The 22,401-nt window shown below is 37.2% G+C and overlaps 1 protein-coding gene across 6 annotated transcripts in view; it reads left to right on the forward strand.

The window, feature by feature from the left end:
- PLCB4 (phospholipase C beta 4) overlaps positions 1-22,401 on the forward strand; it is a 370,645-nt gene that overhangs the window by 335,987 nt on the left and 12,257 nt on the right. For all 6 annotated transcript variants that reach the window (XM_016126462.2, XM_016118339.2, XM_016134383.2 and 3 more), the window contains 5 exons: positions 302-351; positions 492-557; positions 10,212-10,327; positions 11,582-11,657; positions 13,468-13,643. In XM_016126462.2, the coding sequence (XP_015981948.1) occupies positions 302-351; positions 492-557; positions 10,212-10,327; positions 11,582-11,657; positions 13,468-13,643 (484 nt within the window). The remainder of the gene's footprint in view (positions 1-301; positions 352-491; positions 558-10,211; positions 10,328-11,581; positions 11,658-13,467; positions 13,644-22,401) is intronic.

Raw genomic sequence — 22,401 nt, forward strand, 5'->3', positions numbered from 1 at the left:
TTCTATCTTATCCTTCTCTTGCCTATGTAGGGGTTTCTCCTAAGAGCCTTCCATCGATAAATTATGTGCACATGAATCCCTGTCTCAGGCTCTGCTTGTAGGAAATACAACCAATGAAAATAAGCGTTTTAGTTAAGTGTCCAGTTAACTGTTCTGTGATAAGAAATTAAGATGTTTATATCATAACAGTACGTGTAACGCTTGCTTCAGTGTTTTGAGATGAGATTTCAAAACTTAATTTTCTATTTTCAGATGTTCTTTTTAACTTTTAATATACACAGTATCTATTCATTTGTTAAAGGTATTGAACTTATCCCTCAAGTGAGGATAGAAGATTTAAAGCAAATGAAGGTAAGATTGCTTGGTCATTTTCCAGGCACTCTTTTATTATGCATATTGGCGAAACCAATATATTTTCATTTTTCACAAAGTGTAATGATTGTGACTACAAAAAAAAAACATATTTTGGATCCTCTTCATTTCTTCTACAGGCTTACTTGAAGCATTTAAAGAAACAACAGAAGGAGCTAAATTCTTTAAAGAAGAAGCATGCAAAGGTATAGTGCTTTTGTGTGTGTATGTGCATAATTTGAGTGGTTTTGTTTGCCTGTTCGTTTTTTTTTTTTTCCTTTTAGCTCTCTGATGAAAACCTAAAGCCACTATTTTGTGTTATGGCCTGATGAATTTTTCATAGCCAAAAACACTTAGAAACTGCTACCAGCTGACTGGACAGTGGTACCTGCATTTTAACTGGTTAGATATAAAATTGAAACTCAGCATCCCTTTGGGATTGGTTGTCACTGGTTTGTAATCTGCACGTCTAATAGTTATTTCAGAAGCATAACAAAGCATCACTCCTTTAAAAATTGTTTAATAATATGACTTTTTCTAAACAAGTGGGCCCATAGCCATAGCAGCGAAGACAAGCTCACAATCTTAGCCTCTAGGTACCGAAATTGTCTGGGCAACAGGCAAATAGTGTGCCACACAGTGCATGGAAGGAGATTCTGCCAAGCTCTAAACCTCTCACCCAGGGCCCCTACACCTTTCCCCCATTATATAAACTCTGCTCCATGGCCTCTTTCCGAAATAGTGGGGGGTTTTTTTGTTTGTTTTTTGGGGTTTTTTTGGTTTGTTTGTTTTTTTACTCATAGGAAGAGGTCTTTTGACAGTGTTTGGGAGAAATTATAAGAGCTAGTTGCAAATTGAAGAGAGCAGCAAAAGGTGGCCCCAGGAATTCTAAGGTGGTTGAGAAACTTCATGGCACTCAGACACTGTCCCGCTCTCTGTCTCTGCTCACAGAGGAAGGCAGAAAACGGAATACTCTCCCCTTCCACTAAGGGCAGAGAAACTTAATTTCTTAAAAGAACCTCTGAGTTCTTTTAAACTAATCTTGTGTTCCCACTTCTTTATATTCTAACCCAAGCCTCAAAACAAAGCAGAGCTGGACTTGAGTGGTGTACCTCTGAATCACTCCAGAGATTAAGATACAAAGAGCATGGCCTGGAATTCTATCATTTCTTTATCAGTGTGCGTTCCTTTGAGAAATTTGGCCTAATCTTGGCCTTGTAATATTCCTTGTATTATTGAACTAAGGACTTAATGGATTTTCTGATACTGAGGTCACATGAAAGATTCTTTGCTCTTAAATTTCATGAATAATTGCATTCAGTGGAATTCTTTTCATTGCCTATAGGGGAAACTTACCACAGATTTTTATAAGTATGGGACTATTGGAAACCGAGCTACTTATAGTAATGATTTCAATTTTTTTGGTCATTGGCGACAGCCTAGAATATAGAAAGGAAAAAGAAAAAGAGAGAAAAGGAAATAAGAGAGAATGCAACCTAAATGACTTCAATTATCAGAAATGGAGTTGGTACCCACATAGCAAGGGTTTCATTCAACGCATTTTTTCCACCCATTTAAATTGGATGTCTGTCATTGAGGCAAACATTTCAATGGCCTTTGGACTACTTGGACACTTAAAAGTTCTCAGCCTCATCTTCATTTAATATTTCCTTGAGGCATGACCAAGAAATATACTGTGCCTGATAATAACAATGATGAGAGCTAGAACTTTTGCATGCTCAGTACTTTCTAGATGCTCTGCTCAGCACTTTATATTTATTATCTCATTTAATACTCTCTACCCTATAAGGTAAATTCTATTCATTTCCATGTAAGGAAATTAAGGATTAAGGAACAATTGAACTAATGGCCAGAGTTAGAGAGCAGCAGAGCTGGTATTTGAATCCAGATCATCTGAATCTAGAACTCCATTATTCTGTGCAGAATATTAGATGCTTCAAAAAGTAAACAAGTTCCCCTTGTTGCATAAAATGCAGTGGCAATACATGGACTGTTATGAAAATCTCCATTTAGTTTGGACAATGTCAATATATTAGTTACTTAGCTATTAAGGAAAGATGCTCCTCAATTCTTTAGAACTTGACCTCCTTAATACTGAACAGAATTGTCTGCTGAGTCCCTTGTCTAAACCTCTGAGTCAAACTGATGCAGGTCAGTTAACAGAAATATCTGCTTAGTCAGAAAAGTGGCTTCAGCTGCTTTAACAAATTGCCATAGACCGGTGGCTTAAACAACAGACATTAATTTCACATAGTTCTGGAGACTAGAAGTCCAAGATCAAGATGCAGCATGAATCTGATTGAGTGTCTGCCGAGAGCCCCCTTCCTGGTTTGCAGAGAACCTAATCCCATTCATGAGGGCTCCACCCTTATGACCTAATCACCCTCCATCTCCAAATTCCATCACGTTAAGGATTAGGGCTTCAACATAAAAATTTGGGCAGACACAAACATTCAGTTTATAGCAGACGAAAAGTTTTTTTCTGTAAGACAATTTAGAGGTGGCTTTAGTAGATCTTCCTACCTCAGACAGCATTGTACTTCATTCCTACCATTTTCATCATGCCGTCAATGAAATACTCATTTTATTTAATGATCAGCAAGTCCCAGATGCCTGAAAGAATCCAAGATGCTTTTCTTTGCAGAATACAACCTTGAGTTTCTGGGAGCCCCACATTATAATAGAAGCAAAACCTAAAAGAAGATTTTAAGTCTCCCTAAGTCCTACCTAAATTTGTGTAGACTTATTAACAGTCGAGTGTGCATTTTTTTTGGAGGAAGGCTTCAAAATTCCTTAGGTCAAGCAACAGCTAAATTGCCATAGTAAAATATGCAGACTTTGACTTGCTTTTCAGAAGCATTTCTGAAATAGGCGGATACATTTCATGACTTGTTTTTTATATCCTCCTGTACTGCAGAAGTTCAGGTTACAATGTGTGATTATAAATTTCTGAAGGAATTCCTTCCCCCACATTAAACACACAGGGAGCCCACTTTTATTCAGCTTGCTTTGGCAGCATAATTTATGGACTCTGAATTCTGTAATCTTTTTATATAAAATTACTACCAACAAGGCTAACATCTATTTAATGTCACTTTTGTGTTACACATTTTACATATATTCTCAAATCCTTACATTATCCTTGAAACTTAATTAATTCTATTCGAATTTTAGACATGAATAAAGTGAAATTCGGAGAGGTGAGTCCCTTTGCCCGGAATAATATGACTAGTTAATGCTGGTTATAACAAAAGTGTTTTTCATCTATTTTAACTGTCCGAGGGCTTTGCAAATAATTATTATCCAATAATTAGACCTTCCTGTAATTTTTTAGTCTATAGTATTTCTGTGGTATTTTCTACTGTTTTATCTGAACCAACTTGTAAGATGAAGGATATATATGAACATTTACTTGCCTAATGTATTCTGAGGCCTACTCGGCTAACAAACTTGTCTTTAAAACTGAAAAAAGACAAACTGGTGAGGGAAGTGGAAGGATTTGGCAAAGCTATTAACAGTGGACATAGTTAGTGCTGCTCTCCATTTGATTTTGTTTATCCTGATGCTAGTTTTTCTGTCCCTCAATACTTTTGAAATGGTGAAGCTAGCTAATCTGTATTGAGGTTTACTTAAGCACTTTTTAAGTATTCTTGTAACAATTATGTGTAAAGGAATGCTATAATTGTATTAACTTGTATCAGTTAGTTTTTACTGGGAAACAAACTGTCCCCAAATGTATCAACTTAAAACAACAACCATTTATTTAAAATGCTCACAATTTTGTGGATCAGCAGTTTGGGCTGGGTTCAGCTGGATGATTCTTCTGGTGTCATCTGGGTTCACTAATGTATCTGCTATCACTGTGGTGGGCAGATGTGGAGTGCAGGAGCTGGCTGACTTAGGAAGGCCTCTGCTGAGCCACTTCCTCGTTGTTTTATGTGGTCACTAATCTTCCAGCAGGCTAGTCCAGTCTTGTTCACATGGCAGGGGTCCCAAGAGACCAAGGAGGCATATGAGGTTTCTTGAGGTCTTGGCTCAGAAATGGGACACCAAGACCTCCACCTCATTTTCTTGACCAAAGCAGGTAGGTCATAAGGCTGAGCCAAATTCAAGGGACAAGGACTCAACCTCTTGACAGGAGGAGCCACAAAGTCACTTTACAAAGCGGGGTGGGTACAGAGTAGGGAATAATTGTGGCCCTTTTTGCAAACAGTCTACCAGCCATTTACAGGATGAGATAATTTACATTTTAAAGAAACACAGCTTGACCAAATCACCTAGTTTTTAAATGTTGGAACTGGGGTTTGAATCCAAATTCTCTCTGACTTCAGAACTCAAGCTCTTAAACACTATACTTGTTTGCCTGTGAGTTTTCCCACATTAGGTTTTTCTTTCCATCCATCTTTTTGATAGTTTTAGTAAAAGGTTTTTAAAAGCAATCACAGATCTATTAGGGCACAAATATCTTGACTTCTTTTGGGACTGGCTTTTCAACATGTGATCCTTGAAATAAGAACTTGAGGCTTCATAAAAATGCATATTCTTATGCCCATCAGAGACCTAATTATATAATCTCCAAGGAGAGGTCTAGGAAAACATTTTAAATAAGTTTCACTCCTATGCACACTAAGAACTGATTCTTTAGAGAAGTATTATTTATCACTCTTTACTGTCCCTCAGCCCCTTAGTGGAAACCCTACTAATTGCCTGCAAGATACAGATCAGGCCTCTTTCAAAAACAGGTTTTGCCTTGTTGTCAAGCAATTACGGAAATAAATTCCCCCAGCTTTTCTATGAAACAGTATCTACAAACTCTTCACCACAGTTTTAAAGCCACCTAAGATGGAACTAAAAATTGCCATCCTAAAACCTTGAGTTATAAAGTAACCTACCAGAGAGGGAAGTTGGCCTGAGTTGAACCCTCGCAACTACAGTATCCATGGCTCAACCTTGGCACTTGGTAGCTAAAAGCAGACACCAATACTTAGTAGATATTCAGTGACTATAGGGCAAGGGTCCTCAACTCTTGGGCCATGGACCAATACTGGCCCATGGCCTGTGAGGAACCAGGCCACACAGCAGAAAGTGAGTGACGTGAGTGGCTGGTAAGCAAGCAAAGCTTCATCTGTATTTGCAGCCCCTACCAGCGCTAGCATTACTGCTTCAGCTCCACCTCAGCTCCACCTCAGATCATCAAGCATTAGGTCCTCATAGGAGCACTGGTCCCTGGTGCCGAAAAGGTTGGGGGCCACTGTTGTAGATTACTCTCAGCTCTTACATATCAGCCTTAGTAAATAATGCCACTTTTCAGACCAAAAGAGAAGCAGAGAATCCAACAATTAAATCCCATTGGTTAAGAAATAAATGTATGGTCCAAAAGAGAACTTATTTCCAAACCTGAAAATTAGCTCCAGGATAGAGAGGGAATAGTGGTGTGAATATGAGGATCTGCCATTTGCAAAAGGAAGCCATAGAGATAGCTGTGTGATCTGCTATTAGGATAGTGAGGAGAAAAGATGGCGTAATGACTCTTTGAGCCTCAAATGAGATTAAGATTCTAGCTAACATTCCATTTTTAGAAAATGCAATAGTCAGTTGCTTTTGACCCTGTGAAGGCAGTTGGCAGTCAGACCTCTAATTGTCTCCCACTTGCTAGAACCACTCGTTCAATTTGAAATGGAAACTAGGGAAATGACTGTCAAGTATTCATTAGATGAGACACAGATAAAGCAGAACTAAGTAACAGTGAGCTCACTGTAGCACATCATTCATTGGAATCCAGTACTGGGTTACTTTCATTAAAAGTAGGCATGCTTTTCAATTGTCCGATGTGGTCAGATCCTTAGAGCAAAAAAATTTTAAACCCAAAATTGGATAAATACCCTGAGCAGCATGTTAGAAGAAGAACTATAACTCAGATGCCTGTAAGGACTAAGCAAGAAGTAAGTGAAGAGAGATGAAGTAGAAAACAGGAAGCACTCGTTCCTGTCCAAAAGCCAAGCCAGACCCAGTCACCACCATTAGTGCTTCGAGAGTCTGTGAGCCAGCGTCATTCTTGGAAGATGACATCTGTTATGAATTTTCTAATCTTTTAGTACTGGCCAGTAATTCAATCTTTTCTTGAAACACCATGTAGGTAAAAATAAACAAACAAAAAAATAACTACCAACAATAACTACATCTGTAGACTGGCTATACATCCCTTGGGCCACCAGTTTGCAACATCGCTATTAGAGAAGCCACAGGAAACGAGGAAATGACTGAGAAACTGACTAAAATTTGGCACTCCAGTAAAGCTGCTAATGGAAAATTTGCTCTTTTCCATGCAAGCAGTTCAGCTGATAACACCAAGACTGCTGTTAAACTCATCAGTTCTAATTCATGGTGAGACCTTGATAACAGACCTACAAGGCTGCCACCCACAGAGGCAGGTTAGTGGTAATCTCGGAGTTACCTCTGAGCAAACCTGAGTTACTCAGATTTTTCATCATTATCTGTGGCGTGATAATTCACACTGATAATCACATCAGTCACAAGAACAATTTGCAGCAGTTTTCCCAAAGGAAGTTGAATTTACGCTTAACTTCTATAAAAAAATATATATATACAAATTTTATTCAAAGTTAAAAATTTATTCCCCCAAAATGGCTCAATTGAGATTGATCTTTAAACAACTATTTGTTACTATAATAAAACTGTAAATCTAAAAAAATGATTGACTCTTAACATTTTTAATTTTAGTGCTCTTGACCTAAATGAGTGAAAAATGTAAATCTCTTGTACAGTGTCTCATGACTTAGTTAAGGGCCAAAAGAATGAAATCAGTGATAGACTTTTTTTTTTTTTTTTAAGTTAAAATGGGCTTAAAGATCACTTTCTGGCTCTTTTGTTTTACACATGAGGCTTGACCCTTGTCACATGATGATCAGTAATTCAATCCTTTGTTAAAGGAGAAAGGGGGTCTGAGAACCAGATTATTCCAGAACACTTCAGTAATCATTGCCTACCACACAGGGATAGAGTTTTGAGCACAGAATGAAACACAGAGATAGTTTTCCAACACCAACTTTCTTGTTAATTGTATAAACTGTAATCATTTTAATTCAATATGCTTCTAATCTTTCAAATTATTTCTACATATATTAGATCACTTTACAGGTCATAACCAAACCATAAATTAGGTTGGGCAAATAAATCTTGTCCAGTTTTCTAGTAAAAAAAAAAATATTGAGGCCTGGAAATATATATATAATGTTTTACAAGGCCATTTGGCTAATTATTGGCTGAGCTGTGACCGGAATCCAAGGCTTCTTACTACTTTACCATGCTAGTTTTTTACTCATAAAACAAATATTTATTGGACATATGTTTCTACCAAACTTTGTGCCCCAAAGAAAGAAGAGTTGTCCTGCCCTTGTAGAGCCTATCTTATAGACTTGAGTCCATCACGAGTACCTCTATGTTACAAACAGCTCATTCTTCATATCTAAATGGTTAAATTGGTTCACCAGAATATTTCCTTAAGACATAGTCTGTGTCAGGTTACTTCCAAGCCTCAAAGTCTCTCTATTTCCTGATGTACTATAATATTGAAAGAAACAATCTTTACCCTCTTCTCAATGTTATTTGCAAGAGACATAGGAATGTCGCACCTCTAATGTTTTAATCTAGACTTAAATAGTGTCCCTTATTTTTTTGCCCAGGAAAATTAATAGATGTGCTAGGCAGGCAAGATGACTTTTAAATCTTGAAAGGTAGACTAGTAGTGGGGCATTTAGCAAGGCTTTTTTATCCATGACAATGCAAGAGTCTTAAAATCCAAATAAGGATATGTCATGTCCATCTAGTCCCTGGGGCAGTAGATTAAGCTTGGAGGAAAAATTTATTGATTTAATTATTCTGGTTGCTGTCCCTTATCCCAGATCTCTCTCTGAATATTATCATGGATATTGAATAATGTAAATAAGTTTGTATGTCACTATTTTAAATAAGGTATAACAGGCATTTGTAATATAATTCATTTTATACATACTTTTAATCATAACAACCCTGCAAAGTAGGTATCACTATTCCAGTTATAGAACAGACTGAGAGGTAAGTGACTTGTCTCAAAATTTGAGACCGAAAAACCCATGCATTTAACCCAAGGCCAGAGTGCAGATACTCTGACTGAAATGTGTTTATAACAGAACAGTATACACATGGCTAGATGTACAAGGTGTTCCAGTCACAAATTAAGCAAGACACATATAATTCCCTGACCCCATATCCACAGCAAGATAACACCTCCTTTGAACACCCACCCTGACTGTTTCCACTGTCAGTTCCTGTTCTGAGAACCTTCCCACCGAGCACCATTCTCTCTATGACTCCCAAAGGCATTTATCTACTGAACAAGAATGCTGGGACCTTGTGCACCAAAGAATTTCTGAAGAATATAAGTATAAGTAAATTGTAGATCAAGTCTTGTGTTAATTTACTAACAGTGCTGGGAAATTAAGGAAGTCTTGGTAAAGTTAAAAATCCCTTCCTTTTTGATATTTTAGGAAATCTTTTAAAGACATTCATGAATTAAGTCTGCTTAAAGTCGACCCTACCTTAGAAAGGAAATTAATTTTTTAATTTATTAAAGTCATTAAAAATTATTTATTTTTTAAAAAGTAATTTGCTTTAAAAAAAAAAAAAAGCAAAAAAATATGACTGTGAGAGTGGTTATATAACCTGAACATCTGTCCATTCCAGTCTTAAGGACTATTTCATTTCTCTAAGTTTCTCAAGAGTAAGACTAGGATATATCATCAAGTTTCATTTAGAGATGAATATTAGTGATTATACTGACTTACTTGATGTTTAGGGAGCTGAGCACCTAAGGAAATCTGATTTCAGATAAGTCACTGGCGGTGAACAAATTGCCAGGAGGAATGAATTTTTATAGGAGAAATACTTACTTTCAAAGCATTGCAGCCCCGATTTCAGTGATTGACGCAGATGGGAAATAGTTGAGATCTCTATAAATCTGAAGACCAGAGCTCATGAACACTCTGTCATCCTCATGAATGCATCTAGATAAGGAAGCCAGTGAAAATATCAAGTGACAGGGATTTGAAATCAGCCAATAGTGACAACCACATTGGCAATTCTCATTGTGTAATGATGACATTCAAGATCCTCCAAAATGTTCCAGGTGTTTAGAAGCCATGTCACATGATGAATAGTTATGTTTAGCACGTAAAAGAGGAGAAATATGGCAGCCAAAATACTCAGTAATATCGTAATAACTTTGTATGGTAAAAGATGGTTACTAGACTTATGGTGGTGATCACATCATAATATCTATAAATGTTAAATAACTGTTTTATATCTGAAATTAATATAATATTGTATGTCAACTATCCCTTAATAATTAATCATTTTTATAAAAAAAAATGAAAAAGAAAATGTGGCAGCTGAACTTGGGTATTTGAGGACCAGTATGTGGAAGGAACAGTAGACTAAGTGTCTCGGACAGAACAAAGATAAATGGGTGGAAATTTTCTGGAGTTTTATTTGTGTAGAAGAAAGGACTTTGGTAATTTCATGCTGCCCAGTGGTGGGCAGGGCTGTCATTTGAGGTGGGTGTGTTCATTAGGCTGAGGGCAAAGACTTTCGTCTTGGGAGAAACAAGAGACTCTTATGTTGGGTGGGAGCTTGGAAGTCCTTCCAGTTCTCAGACAGTCACTCTTTGATTTCTAAACCAACACTCTGGGATAGCTGGTGAAAATTATGCCAGCCTCACATAGGGTGTAGTTTATCAGCCACGTTAAGTGTGCAGCTCATAACTGCAAATTCTTCTTGTTCAGGAGCACAGTACCATGCAGAAGTTACATTGCACACAAGTTGACAAAATTGTGGCACAATATGACAAGGAGAAGTCGACTCATGAGAAAACTCTAGAGAAGGCAATGAAGAAAAAGGGGTAATACTGTTTATTTCCTTCCGGGGGCTTTTTGCCTTTTTATGTTTTGTCTTTTCCCACAGTTCAGCTGCCTGGAAGATCTTAGGCCAAGGAAGAACTCTGTTTTTCTCATTAAAAGTTATCCTGGAAAATAAGAAACTCATTCAACTGAAGTAGAAAAGAGGAGTTTTATTCAAGTTCTACAGCTGTTTGTTAATGGCAGAATAACTGTCTCTTATGTATTTTCCACTCAGATATCTTCAAGGTGAATGGGGGGAGATGGAAAGGCAAGCTAAAGTTGGGAAAATTCAAAATTATAGGAATCATTTTGTATAACCAGAAAATAAATGAGATTGAAGCACTTGAGAAAAACAATGCAATCTTGATTTTTAATATTTTAAGAATTCTTAGCTTATGCCAACAAATAAGACTGTTGAATAAAACCTATCATTGCATTTACTGTGAAAGATTTTGTCTAGAATTAAGCCAGGGGAATGTTTCTATAATGCTGCAAGCTCATTGAATAACAGACAAGAGGGGAAACATACTCATTGCCAGCCATTGATAACTAATAGATTTGATGAGAAACCTAGCATTTTTTAGAATAATGCTGCTTTCAGAGAAACTCAATAAATAATACAATGAAGCATTCTGACTTAGTCCATAAAAATCAGCATATGTGTTAAATATAGAAATTCAGAATTTGTTCTGGTTTCAGCAATGATATGGATATTCTAAAAGGAAAAATAATCACTGAAATAAGCAGTAATAGTTTCTGGGCAATTTCCTAGTATATACGTCCTACTCACAATAGAATAAGAAGCACAAATTACCCTTCGATGCCAAGAAATGTTATTTTCTCCCTTACTGGCATGTGTCAAAGACAAAAATCTGGCGTTACAACCAAAATGGAAGAATTAAAAATTCACTTCAAGACTGAGGACCTAATTTCCAGATTTTATCCCAAATAATATTTTATTGAATAAATGAAAAATAGCTTGAAGAAAAGCAGAAACCAAAATGGAAACTCTGACAACAGACCCTTAACAATGAAATAATTGTTAGATCTTTGTGTAGTAGTTGAATTGAGTAATTACGATACAGAATTTTGTGAGGTATGCATCTATTACTAGGAAAACTGATGTTGTCCAATGAGCCACGACATCCTATGTCTGATGAACAAATTGTTTTTTATCAGAAAGCTTTGTAGCAAAGGCCCACGGGAATGGGAAGATATCTAATATCTGGCACGTTTTTGCGATTTTTCATTTTCAGGGGAAGTAATTGTCTTGAGATGAAAAAAGAAACAGAAATTAAAATTCAGACACTGACATCAGATCACAAATCTAAGGTAAGAAAAATGACTATTTTTACAGCAGCTTTGCAGAAGATACCTTGTATTTTTTCAAACTGGTACGTAGTATAAATCGGAAATAATATTAGCCTGGAGTTAGTCTGAGAAGCAGAGGGCTCCAGGCCCCAGACTCACTAGCTGTGAGAAGAGCCATTTCATGGAACATTTTTTCTTTGTCTATAGAATTATGATAACAGTAATGTAGAAATATGCTAATAATGTGTTGTCTGCCTCAGAGACATCAAGGACACAATAAATGAATACACTAAAAAGAAACACTGTATAAAATACAGAATGTGCTTCCCTATAGAAGTCACACTAAACATGACAGAAAACCACCCAACTAAGGGGTTAAATAACTCTTTGATACTCCATCCTAACTTTGCTGCAGAAGTTTGCGATAAGAAAAAGTCAAGAGTTGATATTCTAGGAGAAGAGCCTAATTACTTGTATTTCCCCAAAGACACAAGAATATATGAGTTTGGGAGACCTCAATTAAGTTTGTGGGCATTTGGAGAAGCGGATGCTTATTTCCAATCAAGAACATAAATAATTCTTTCAGCATTAATAGTTTTTTAAAAAAAAAAAAAAAAAACTCTTTAAGAAACCTCCCAACTATAGCTCTTTGTCAAACTAGCCAGCCTCCATATGTCTACATGTAGTTCTGTCATCCAGTCCAGTGACTCTGCTGAATATATGGACCAGCCACCCAAGTCAAGCTGAAGTTTTCCTTGGCATTCAGTATTTTGTGTCCATTCTGCCTTGAAGTCTATAGAAGCAGTAAGCCATGTGTCTTTAAGTTGTTCCCCTTTTCTTTTTCTCTCTTCTTAACTAGAATGTTTAAGAATTAACGCCTGTGCAATATGCTATGATTTTTAGATGCTTTGCATAAATAGGAAAGTTGAAACCTGGGCACTGTATCAGTTAGCATATGCTGCATAATAAGCCATGACAAAATGTAGTGGCTTAAGATGATTACTATTTATTAGCTCATAATTCAGTGGGTCAGGAATTTGAGTTGTATTCAACTGGGTGTTTCCTCTATTGATTTTGGCTAGACTCACTGAGGTGTCTACAGTGAGCTGGGATTGATAGCCTCACTCAGTAGCCTCAGATATCTGCTGTTTAGCTGGCTGCTGGTTGCTTTTTTCTACATGACCTCTCATCCTCCAGCAGGCTAGTCCAGGCTTGGACACAGGGTAGCCTCAGGGTTCCAGATATAGCAAAAGAACAAACACTTTCCAAGCCTCTGCTTGCATCACATTTGCTACTGTCTCATAGCTAAAGCAAATCACTAAATCAACCAAATTCAAGGAGGTAGAGAAATAGATGATAGCTCTTAAGGAGAAGAGCTGCAGAACCAAATTCCAAAGAGCATGGATACAGGGAAGGGAAGACATTTTACCCCAGTGCTTATTAGGGTTGATCCAGGAATGAGAGAACCCACTTCTCTATTCATACTTGTGGCATAGCGGAAATGAATCTGGAAAAGCATGAAGTGATGAAGAGAATTCGGATGAAATCGGTAAAGAAGCCCAAGTCTCCAACTATAGTGTGGACAAGTTAGGCAGTGAAATAACAGCTCTTGGAGCCAAAGTGATTTACAGCCAAAGTGATTGATTTATTTTAATAAACCATGACTCCCCAATCCTATTGATTAGCAAATATTTTTTTGCAAGTCCTAAATATCCACTGATTCACCAAGTAAATTGGTGGGAGGGTCTAAAACACATGAATAATATTATGTTTCAGTTCATACCTAAAATATGAGAATTACAGGCGGCATTATTCCCTTTTTCCTATGTAGGTCAAAGAGATCGTGGCACAACACACCAAGGAGTGGTCAGAAATGATCAACACTCACAGTGCTGAGGAGCAAGAAATCCGGGACCTGCACCTCAGCCAGCAGTGCGAGCTGCTGAAAAAGCTCCTGATCAGTGCCCACGAGCAGCAAACCCAGCAGCTGAAATTGTCCCACGACAGGTAGGAGAGCCATCTCCAAAATGAAATACTAATTTTTTAGAAACACTAATTTTGCACATGTGTGTGAGCCAAGATAGTAAGTGACATCAACTTATATAACATTGAGCTTTTATGTATACAGTATCATATAATTGAAGTGAGCAAGGTGAACTATAAGAAATGGCCTCTGCCATCAAAGAACTTACAAGTATTGTCAAGATATGAACACTCACATAATAAACTAGGTCATATTACAAGTAGCCTATGATATATATGGAAAAGTGTCAGGAAAAAGGTTAACCATGCCAAAGGAGCTCTGCCACTTACGGCATGGTCATGGAGGTTTCACAGAATGGTAGGGCTACAACTAGCCCTTGAGAAATGATCTGGAGTCTCTTAGGAAAAGAAGACACAGAAGGAGATAAAAACCAACCAGTGAAGCTCCTAGAGTGACTGGTCTGATCACTCCATGGATAAAAGCAGAGATCCTACTTTGCATTATTGAGACTTCTGTGAGTTTTAGAAAAACAAGCCTGATCAATAAACAGCAAAGAAGGATCAGTTTATTTTGGTCTCTCCCCACATCATCAAATTGAATATTGCGTTTAAAATACTGGAAATAATGAGCTGGACTTTTCTCCGGGCAGAAGAGCATTTCTGTCGATTACATCTTTTTATTACAGCTTTGTTGCAGCTTACTTGCTTCTATATGCCACAGTTAGAGTCTATTGATACACACACAAAAGAGTAGAAAATAGAAGCATTATACAAATAAATCAAACAAAAACTTTTAAAATGCTAACCACACAAATTAACTGGTTACATCCCCAAATTTCCAATCTTATTTTGGAGTGATAGATACAGCCATAAGAGCATGAAGTATTTTTGCCATAGTTTCCAATTCTCACTGGAGACAACTAAATAAGGTATATCATGTTACATTTCCTGTAGGTTAATGTTCTATACCCATCCATTTTAAAGTTCAGCCGACCCTTAAGTAACATAGGTTTGAGCTACATGTGTCCACTTATATGTGGGGGTTTTTCCAGTAAATACGTATAATACTGTAAATGCATTTTCTCTTCTCTATGATTTTCTTAATAACATTTTCTTTTGTCTAGCCTACTTTATTGGAAGAATACAGTATGTAATACATATAGCATGCAAAATATGTGTTAATCAACTGTTTATGTTATAAGCAAGACTTCAGGTCAACAGTAGGCTATTGATAGTTAAGTTTTGGGGGAGTCAAAAGGTATACACAGATTTTCAACTATTCAGGGGGTCAGTACCCTTAACCCCCATGTTGTCCAAGGGTCAACTGTATTCTATTTTGTTTAATGGGACTAGAATTTGTCCTTTTTAGCTTGGTCCAGTCGAGATGGTAGGGTAGGTAAACACTGTGCTTGCCTCCTCTCATGACCACATTAATATTACAATTCAATTATAGAGCGGTCAACCTGGAGAATCATCTGAAGACTAGCTCAACAGAAGCTCTATAGCTAAGGATACTTAAAAAACCATATGGTAGCTGGTAGGAGGGGCAGAGACACTAACTTTTCCCACCCCCACATGTGACAGTTAAAAATCGGGAGGGCTGTCTTGGCCACAGAGGTCTGACTGGAGGAGTGAGGAGTTTCAGCTCCATACCAGGCTCTCCGGCCTGGAGCACTGGTACTGGGAAAAGGAGTCCCCGCAACATCTGGCTGTGAAAAAAACTGGGGATTCTGTCCATCCTAGTGAGATGGAAGACTGATGGAAACCCACGCATCCTCTTCAAGGGCCCGTGCACAGACTCCTCCACTCCCAGGCACTCACCCAGGGCTCCAGCCAAAGGAGGACAACTTGGAAGGCACCAGAAACACACACACAGAGACTGAGTTGTGTGGCTTCAGGACACGGGCTAGAGGGACAGCCCCCATTGTCCTTATGTTGAGCCCTCCTCCCATGCATCCTGTGGACAACTGCCATCTTTCATATGTTGAGTCCTCCCCACATGTGGTCAAATCTGAATCTGCATTGGCATAGTGAAATCTCCTCTATCCACCCTGATGACTCCCTGGGACCCAGCCCTACCTAAGTCATGAACCATAGGAGGCATTTTTGACCATGGTCAGCCAGCCCCAGGCTGTGCACTGCAGGAGGCACATTCAGTGGCAGATAACCAGCCCCAGCCCATGCAACAGTCTTTTTGTGGACAACTCTCAGGGGTCCACAGGATCTAGGTAGTTGGTGGCTGGCCTCAGTGTACTCTGGGTATTTTACTAAGTGGCCCTAGGTTCAGCTCTGGTGCCATATTTGACTCTGCATTAACCTGGTGATAACCATTCACGTCACTATGGCAACTCCTTGAAACCCCACTTCACCTAACTCATGCAGCACTGCAGGCTCTTTCAGCAGCTGAGCCTTATGGACAGCTAGCAGGTGGCAGCAGGCCTTAGGGTACCCTGGACATTTTGCTGAGCTGCCCCAGGTCTGGTACTGGTGGCAGCCAACCTCAGTTAACAGTGTAGTCTCTCTGACTTGTCTTCAGATCTATCACAGGCAGCAACCAACCTAAGATCACTTTGTAGCTCCTACCAGGTAGGCCCAGGCCGGTCACAGGCAGCAGCTGAACTTGGCCTGCAAGGCAGCCCCTTCCAAGAGGCCCAAGAATCAACAAACCCAGAGGCCAGCATAACAGGTCTACCATAACAGAGCACACCACCCTATTAGCACCACAAGCAGCACATCCAAAGGATGGTCTCAGCAGGCACCAGAGCCCACTGGTTAAATCCTGCTTCATGGGATCAGCTCCCACATAACAGCTCTTATATTATTGTCAGGGCCAATCCTTCCAGCCAGCCAACCTGAGAGTCAATCCCACCACTGACATTTAAACAGCAACCAGGGCTCAACTACAACAGGAGGACACATACAACCCATACAGGGGACATACCTGAAGCACCCAGCTCAGGTGACCAGAGAGACTGCACCACTGGGCCCCACAGGACACCTACTACATAAGGCTACTCTACTTAAGACTGAGAGAAATAGCAGCCCTACCCGAAACAGATACAGGGAGGCAACCAAAATGAGGAGACAAACAAACATGTCCCAAATGAAAGAACAGAACAAAGTTCCAGAAAAAGAACTAAACAAAATGGAGACAAGTAATCTACTAGATGCAGAGTTCAAAACTTTGGTTATAGGGGTGCTCAGTGATGTTAGTGAGAACTTTGATGAAGAGACAGGATACATAAAAATGGAGATAGAAAATATAAAACAAAACTAGTCAGCAGTAACTGAAATGAAGAATGCAGTAGCAGGAATCAACAATAGATTAACTGAAGCAGAGGATCGAATCAGCAATTTAAAAGAAAAGGTAACAGAAAACACCCAATCAGAACAGCAATAAAAAAAAAAGAATCAAAAAAATAAGGATCATTTAAGAGACCTCTAAGACAACATCAGGCATACCAACGTTTGCATCATAGGGGTACCAGAAAGAGAAGAGAAAGATCAAGGAACCGAAAACCTATTTGAAGAAATAATGACTGAAGACTTCCCTAAACTGGTGAAGTAAATAGACATACAACCTCAGGAAGCACAGAGTCCCAAACCAGATAAACCCAAAGAGGCTCACACCAAGACACATCATAATTAAAATGTCAAAGGTTAAAGACAAAGAGAAAATCTTATAAGCAGCAAGGGAAAAACAGTTAGTTACCTACAAGGGAGCTCTCATAAGACTTCCAGCTGATTTCTCAACACAGCTTTGCAGGCTGGAAGGGACTGGCACAAAATATTCAAAGTGATGAAAAGTAAGGACCTACAACCAAGACTGCTCTACCAGCAAGTCTATTATTTAAAATCGAAGAACAGATAAAGAGCTTCCAGACAAGAAAAAGCCAAAGGCGTTCATCACCACCAAACCAGTATTACAAGAAATGTTAAAAGGACTTCTTTAATAAGAAAGGGGTGGGGAGTAGCATAAATATGAATAATAAAATGGTAATAACTATGTACCTATCAATAACCACTTTAAATGTAAATAGAGTAAATGCTCTAATCAAAAGACTTAGGGTAGCTGAATGGAGAAGAAAATAAGACTCATACATATGCTGCCCATAAGAGACCCACTTCAGACTGAAAGACACATGAAGACTGAAAGTAAAGGGATGGAAAAAGATATTTAATGCAAATGGAAATGGAAAAAAAGAGCTGATGTAGCAGTACTTATTTAAGACAAAATAGACTTTAAAGCAAAGCCTATAATAAGAGACAGAGATAGACATTTCATAATGATAAAGGGATCAGTCTAACAAGAGGATATACTCCTTATAAACATATAGGCACCCAATATAGGAGCACCTAAATATATAAATCAAATATTGACAAACACAAAGGAAGAGAATGGCAGTAACACTGTCATAGTAGAGAACTTTAACACCCCATGGGCATCAATGGATACATCTTCCAGAGAAAAAATCAACAAGGAAACAGAAGCCTTAAATGACACCTTAGACTAGATGAATGTAATTTAACTTTTAGAGTATTTCACTCAAAAGCAGAAGAATATACATTCTTTTCAAGTTCACATAGAATATTTTCCAAGACAGAAGATATGTTAGGCCACAAAACAAGTCTCAATAAATTTAAGAAGATCGAAATCATATCAGGACTCTTCTCTGACCACAATGATATGGAACCATAAATTAATTACAAGAAAAACACACACACATACACACACACACAAACACATGGAGGCTAAATAACATGCAATTATACAGTGAATAGGTTAACAATGAGATCAAGGAAAAAATCAAAAGATATCTTGACACCATGAAAATGAAATCACAATGACCCAAAATTTATGGGACACTGTGAAAGCAGTCTTAAAAGGGAACTTCTTAGCAATAGAGCCCTACCTCAAGAAATAAGAGAAATCTCAAATAAACAATCTAACCTCACACCAAAAGGAAATAGAAAAAGATCAGAGCCGAAATAAAGTCTCAAAAAAAATACAAAAGATCAATGAAATCAAGAGCTGATTCTTTGTAAAGTAAACAAAATTGATAAATCATCAAGAAAAAAGAGACAGAACCCCAAAATATAAAAATCAGAAATGAAAGAAAAATGACAACTGACACTACAGGAATACGAAGGGTTATTAGAAAATACTATGAACAATTGTATGCCAAAAATTGAATAATCTGGAAGAAATGAATAGAAACATGCAATCTTCCAAGATTGACTCAAGTAAAATCGAAAATCTGAACAGATTGATTACTACTAATGAAATTGAATCAGTAATCAAAAAACTCCCAATAAACAAAAGTCCTGGACCAGATAGCTTCACAGGTAAATTTTACCTAACATTCAAATAAGAATTAACACCTATCCTCCTCAAACTATTCCAGAAAACTGAAGAGGGTGGAAGGCCCTTGAGCTCATTTTACAAGATCATTATTGCCCTGATTCTAAAACCAGACGACATTACAAAAAAAGAAAATTATGGGCCAGTATCCATGATGAACATAGATGAAAAAATCCTCAACAGAATATTAGCATACCAAATTCAGTAGTACATTTAAGAAGTCATATACCACAATCAAGTGAGATTTATTTCTGGAATACAAGGTTGGTTTAATGTCCACAAATCAATTACCATGATACACCACATAAACAAAATTAAGGATAAACATCATATGATCATATCAACAGATGCAGAAAAAAAACATTTGACAAAATCCAGCATCCACTTATTATAAAAACTTTCAGCAAAGTGAGAATAGAAGGAACATACCTCAACACAATAAAGGTCAGATATGACAAACTCATGGCTAACATACTCAGTGGTGAAAAACTAAACGTGTTTTCCTTAAGATCAGGAACAAAACACGGATGTACACTTTCACCACATCTTTTCAAAATAGTTTTGGAAGTCCTAGTGACAGAAGTCAAACAAGAAAAATAAATAAAAGGTATCTAAATTGCAAAAGAAGTAAAACTGTCATTATTGACAAATGACAAGATACTATATAGAGAGAGCCCTAAAGATTCCACCAAAAAACTGATAAATGAATTCAGTAAAGTAGCGGAACACTAAATAAATGTTCAGAAATTGGTTACATTTTTAAACGTCAATAATGAACTATTAGAGAAATTAGGAAAATAATCCAATTTACAATCACATCAAAAAAACTAAAATACTCAGAAATAAATTAACCAAGGTGGTAAAAGCAGTATACTCAGAAAATTATAAGACATTGAAAAATGAAATCAAAGAAGATATAAATAAATGGAAATATGTACCATGCTCATGGATAGGAAGAATTAACAATGTTAAAATGTCCATACTACCCAAAGCAATCTATAGATTTAGTGCAAGCCCTATCAAAATACCAATGACATTTTCACAGAACTAAAACAAATAATCCTAAAATTTATATGGAACCACAAAAGACTTTAAATACCTACAGCAATCTTGAGAAAGAACAAAGTTTATAGTATCATGCTACCTGATATCTAACTATACTACAAGGCTGTAGTAATCAAAATGGCAAGGTACTGGAAAAAACATACACACACACACACACACGACTCAATGGAAGAGAACAGAGTGCCCAGAGATAAATTTCAACACCTTCCATTTGAGGAACACCTTTCTGTTTTAAAACATTTTTAGGTACACAGCTGACATGCAGTAGTCAAAGGAAATAGTAGCTCCTTTGACTCTCATAACTGCCCTAAGAAATAGGTGGTACCAGATTGGTCATAATTTATAGATAAGGTCAAGATTTAGGGATGTTAATTAACTTAGTTAAGAAAAAGAGTCTTATCAGGCATACCAAATGGGAGAAGATATTTACCAGTGATGCATCTGATCAGGGGTTAATATCCAAAATTTAAAAAGAACTTATACAACTCAACACCAAAAAATCAAACAATCCAATTAAAAAATGGGCAAAGGACCTGAGTAGGCCTTTCTCCAAAGAGAACATACAGATGGCCAACAGACAGATGAAAAGGTACTGAAGGTCACTAATCATTATAGAAATGCAAATTAAAACCACAATGAGATATCGCCTCACGCCTGTCAGAATAGCCATCATCAATAAATCAACAAACAAGTGTTGGTGAAGATGTGGAGGAAAGGGAACTCTCATATGCTGTTGGGGGATTGCAAATTAGTGTAGCCACTATGGAATACAGTTTGAAGTTTCCTCAAAAACTTAAAAATAAAACTTCTTTATGACCTAGCAATTCCACTTCTGGGTGTTTATCCAAAGAAATCCAAAACACTAACTCAAACAGATATATGTACCCCTATATTCATTGCTGCATTATTTACAAGATAAGGAAGCAACCTAAGTGCCCATCAAATGACAATTGGTTAAAAAAGAGACGATACATAGGTACAATGCAATATTACTTAGCCATAAAAAAGAATGAAATCTTGCTATTTGCAACAATATGGATGGTATTATGCTAAGTGAAATAAGTCCAGCAAAGAAATACAGATATCATGTGATCTGACCTATATGTGGAATCTAGAGAACAAAATAGATGAACAAAACAGAAACAATCATAGATGGAGAGAACAAACTGACTGCCAGATTCGGGGGAGCGGGAAGCAGTGTTGAGAGGCTGGGCGAAAATAGAAAATAGTTATGGGTATTTGAAGTAAAGCTTAGGGAATATAGCCAATAATATTGTAATAACTATGTATAGTTTCAGGTGAGTACTAGACTAATTAGGGGGATCATTTTGTAAATTATATAAATGTCTAACTACCATGCTGTACACCTGAAACTAATATAACATAATATTGAATGTCAACTGTAATTGAAAAATAAAAATAATTTTTAAAAATATTGTCTTTTCTTTTGTCCCTTAGAAATGCTCTTGATTAAGTACACAGAAAGATTTGTTCATGACTCTACTTTTTACCATTGCTGCAATATCTGATTTTAAGTGACTACCCTTATTTAAAGATGCTTCACAGAATAAGGCACTATTTTGTATTCTTTTTTAGTAGTTGAATAAAGATAAAAATAGCCCACAACATTAGGCATTGTCTAAAAGAAAAAAACACAGTAAACTTATAGTTTCATTACTTAGGAAATCATTTGAAGAGACCATAACCTACTTACTAATTACCTTAAAAAATAAATCTATGATGGACATTTTTCATAATAATAGCAGTGTTTACGCTTTTTCTCCAGTACCCTGTGGTTGTGTTTCTTTTCACCTTAACAGCTATTGTTCTAGGTTAAAAAATCTTGCCTTTTTAACACTTGTCAACAGCATTTGATTATTGATGTGTTTGTTGAATGAATGAAGAAATGGTCAATTTAGTAACAAATTATAGAAAAAATTGGGAGCCATTTTTTTGGGCCCAGAAGTTTATATACATATTCCTGCCTCTGTGACCCTAAAGTCTCAAAACTGAAGAATTCTGTTACAGCATTGTCTGTCTCTTTTTTTAAATTAATTTAGGTTAACATTGGTTAATAGCATATAGATTATCATTCGACATCTGTGTACTCTATTGTGTGCTCTCCATCCGAAATCTAGTTCCCTTCAGTGCCATGTATTTGACCACCTTTACCCAATTTGCCCTCCCCACACACCCCCTTCCCTTCTAGTAACCACCATTCTGTTGTCTGTATTTATGTTTGTTTTTGTTTGTTATGTTAGTTTGTTACCTTTTGTTTTATATTCCACGTGTGAGTGAAATCATACAGTTGTCCTTTTTCACCTGACATTTCACTTAGCATAATACTCAAGATTT

Source organism: Rousettus aegyptiacus, unplaced genomic scaffold (genome assembly GCF_014176215.1).
Source record: "Rousettus aegyptiacus isolate mRouAeg1 unplaced genomic scaffold, mRouAeg1.p scaffold_m13_p_12, whole genome shotgun sequence".
NCBI classification, from domain to species: domain Eukaryota; kingdom Metazoa; phylum Chordata; class Mammalia; order Chiroptera; family Pteropodidae; genus Rousettus; species Rousettus aegyptiacus.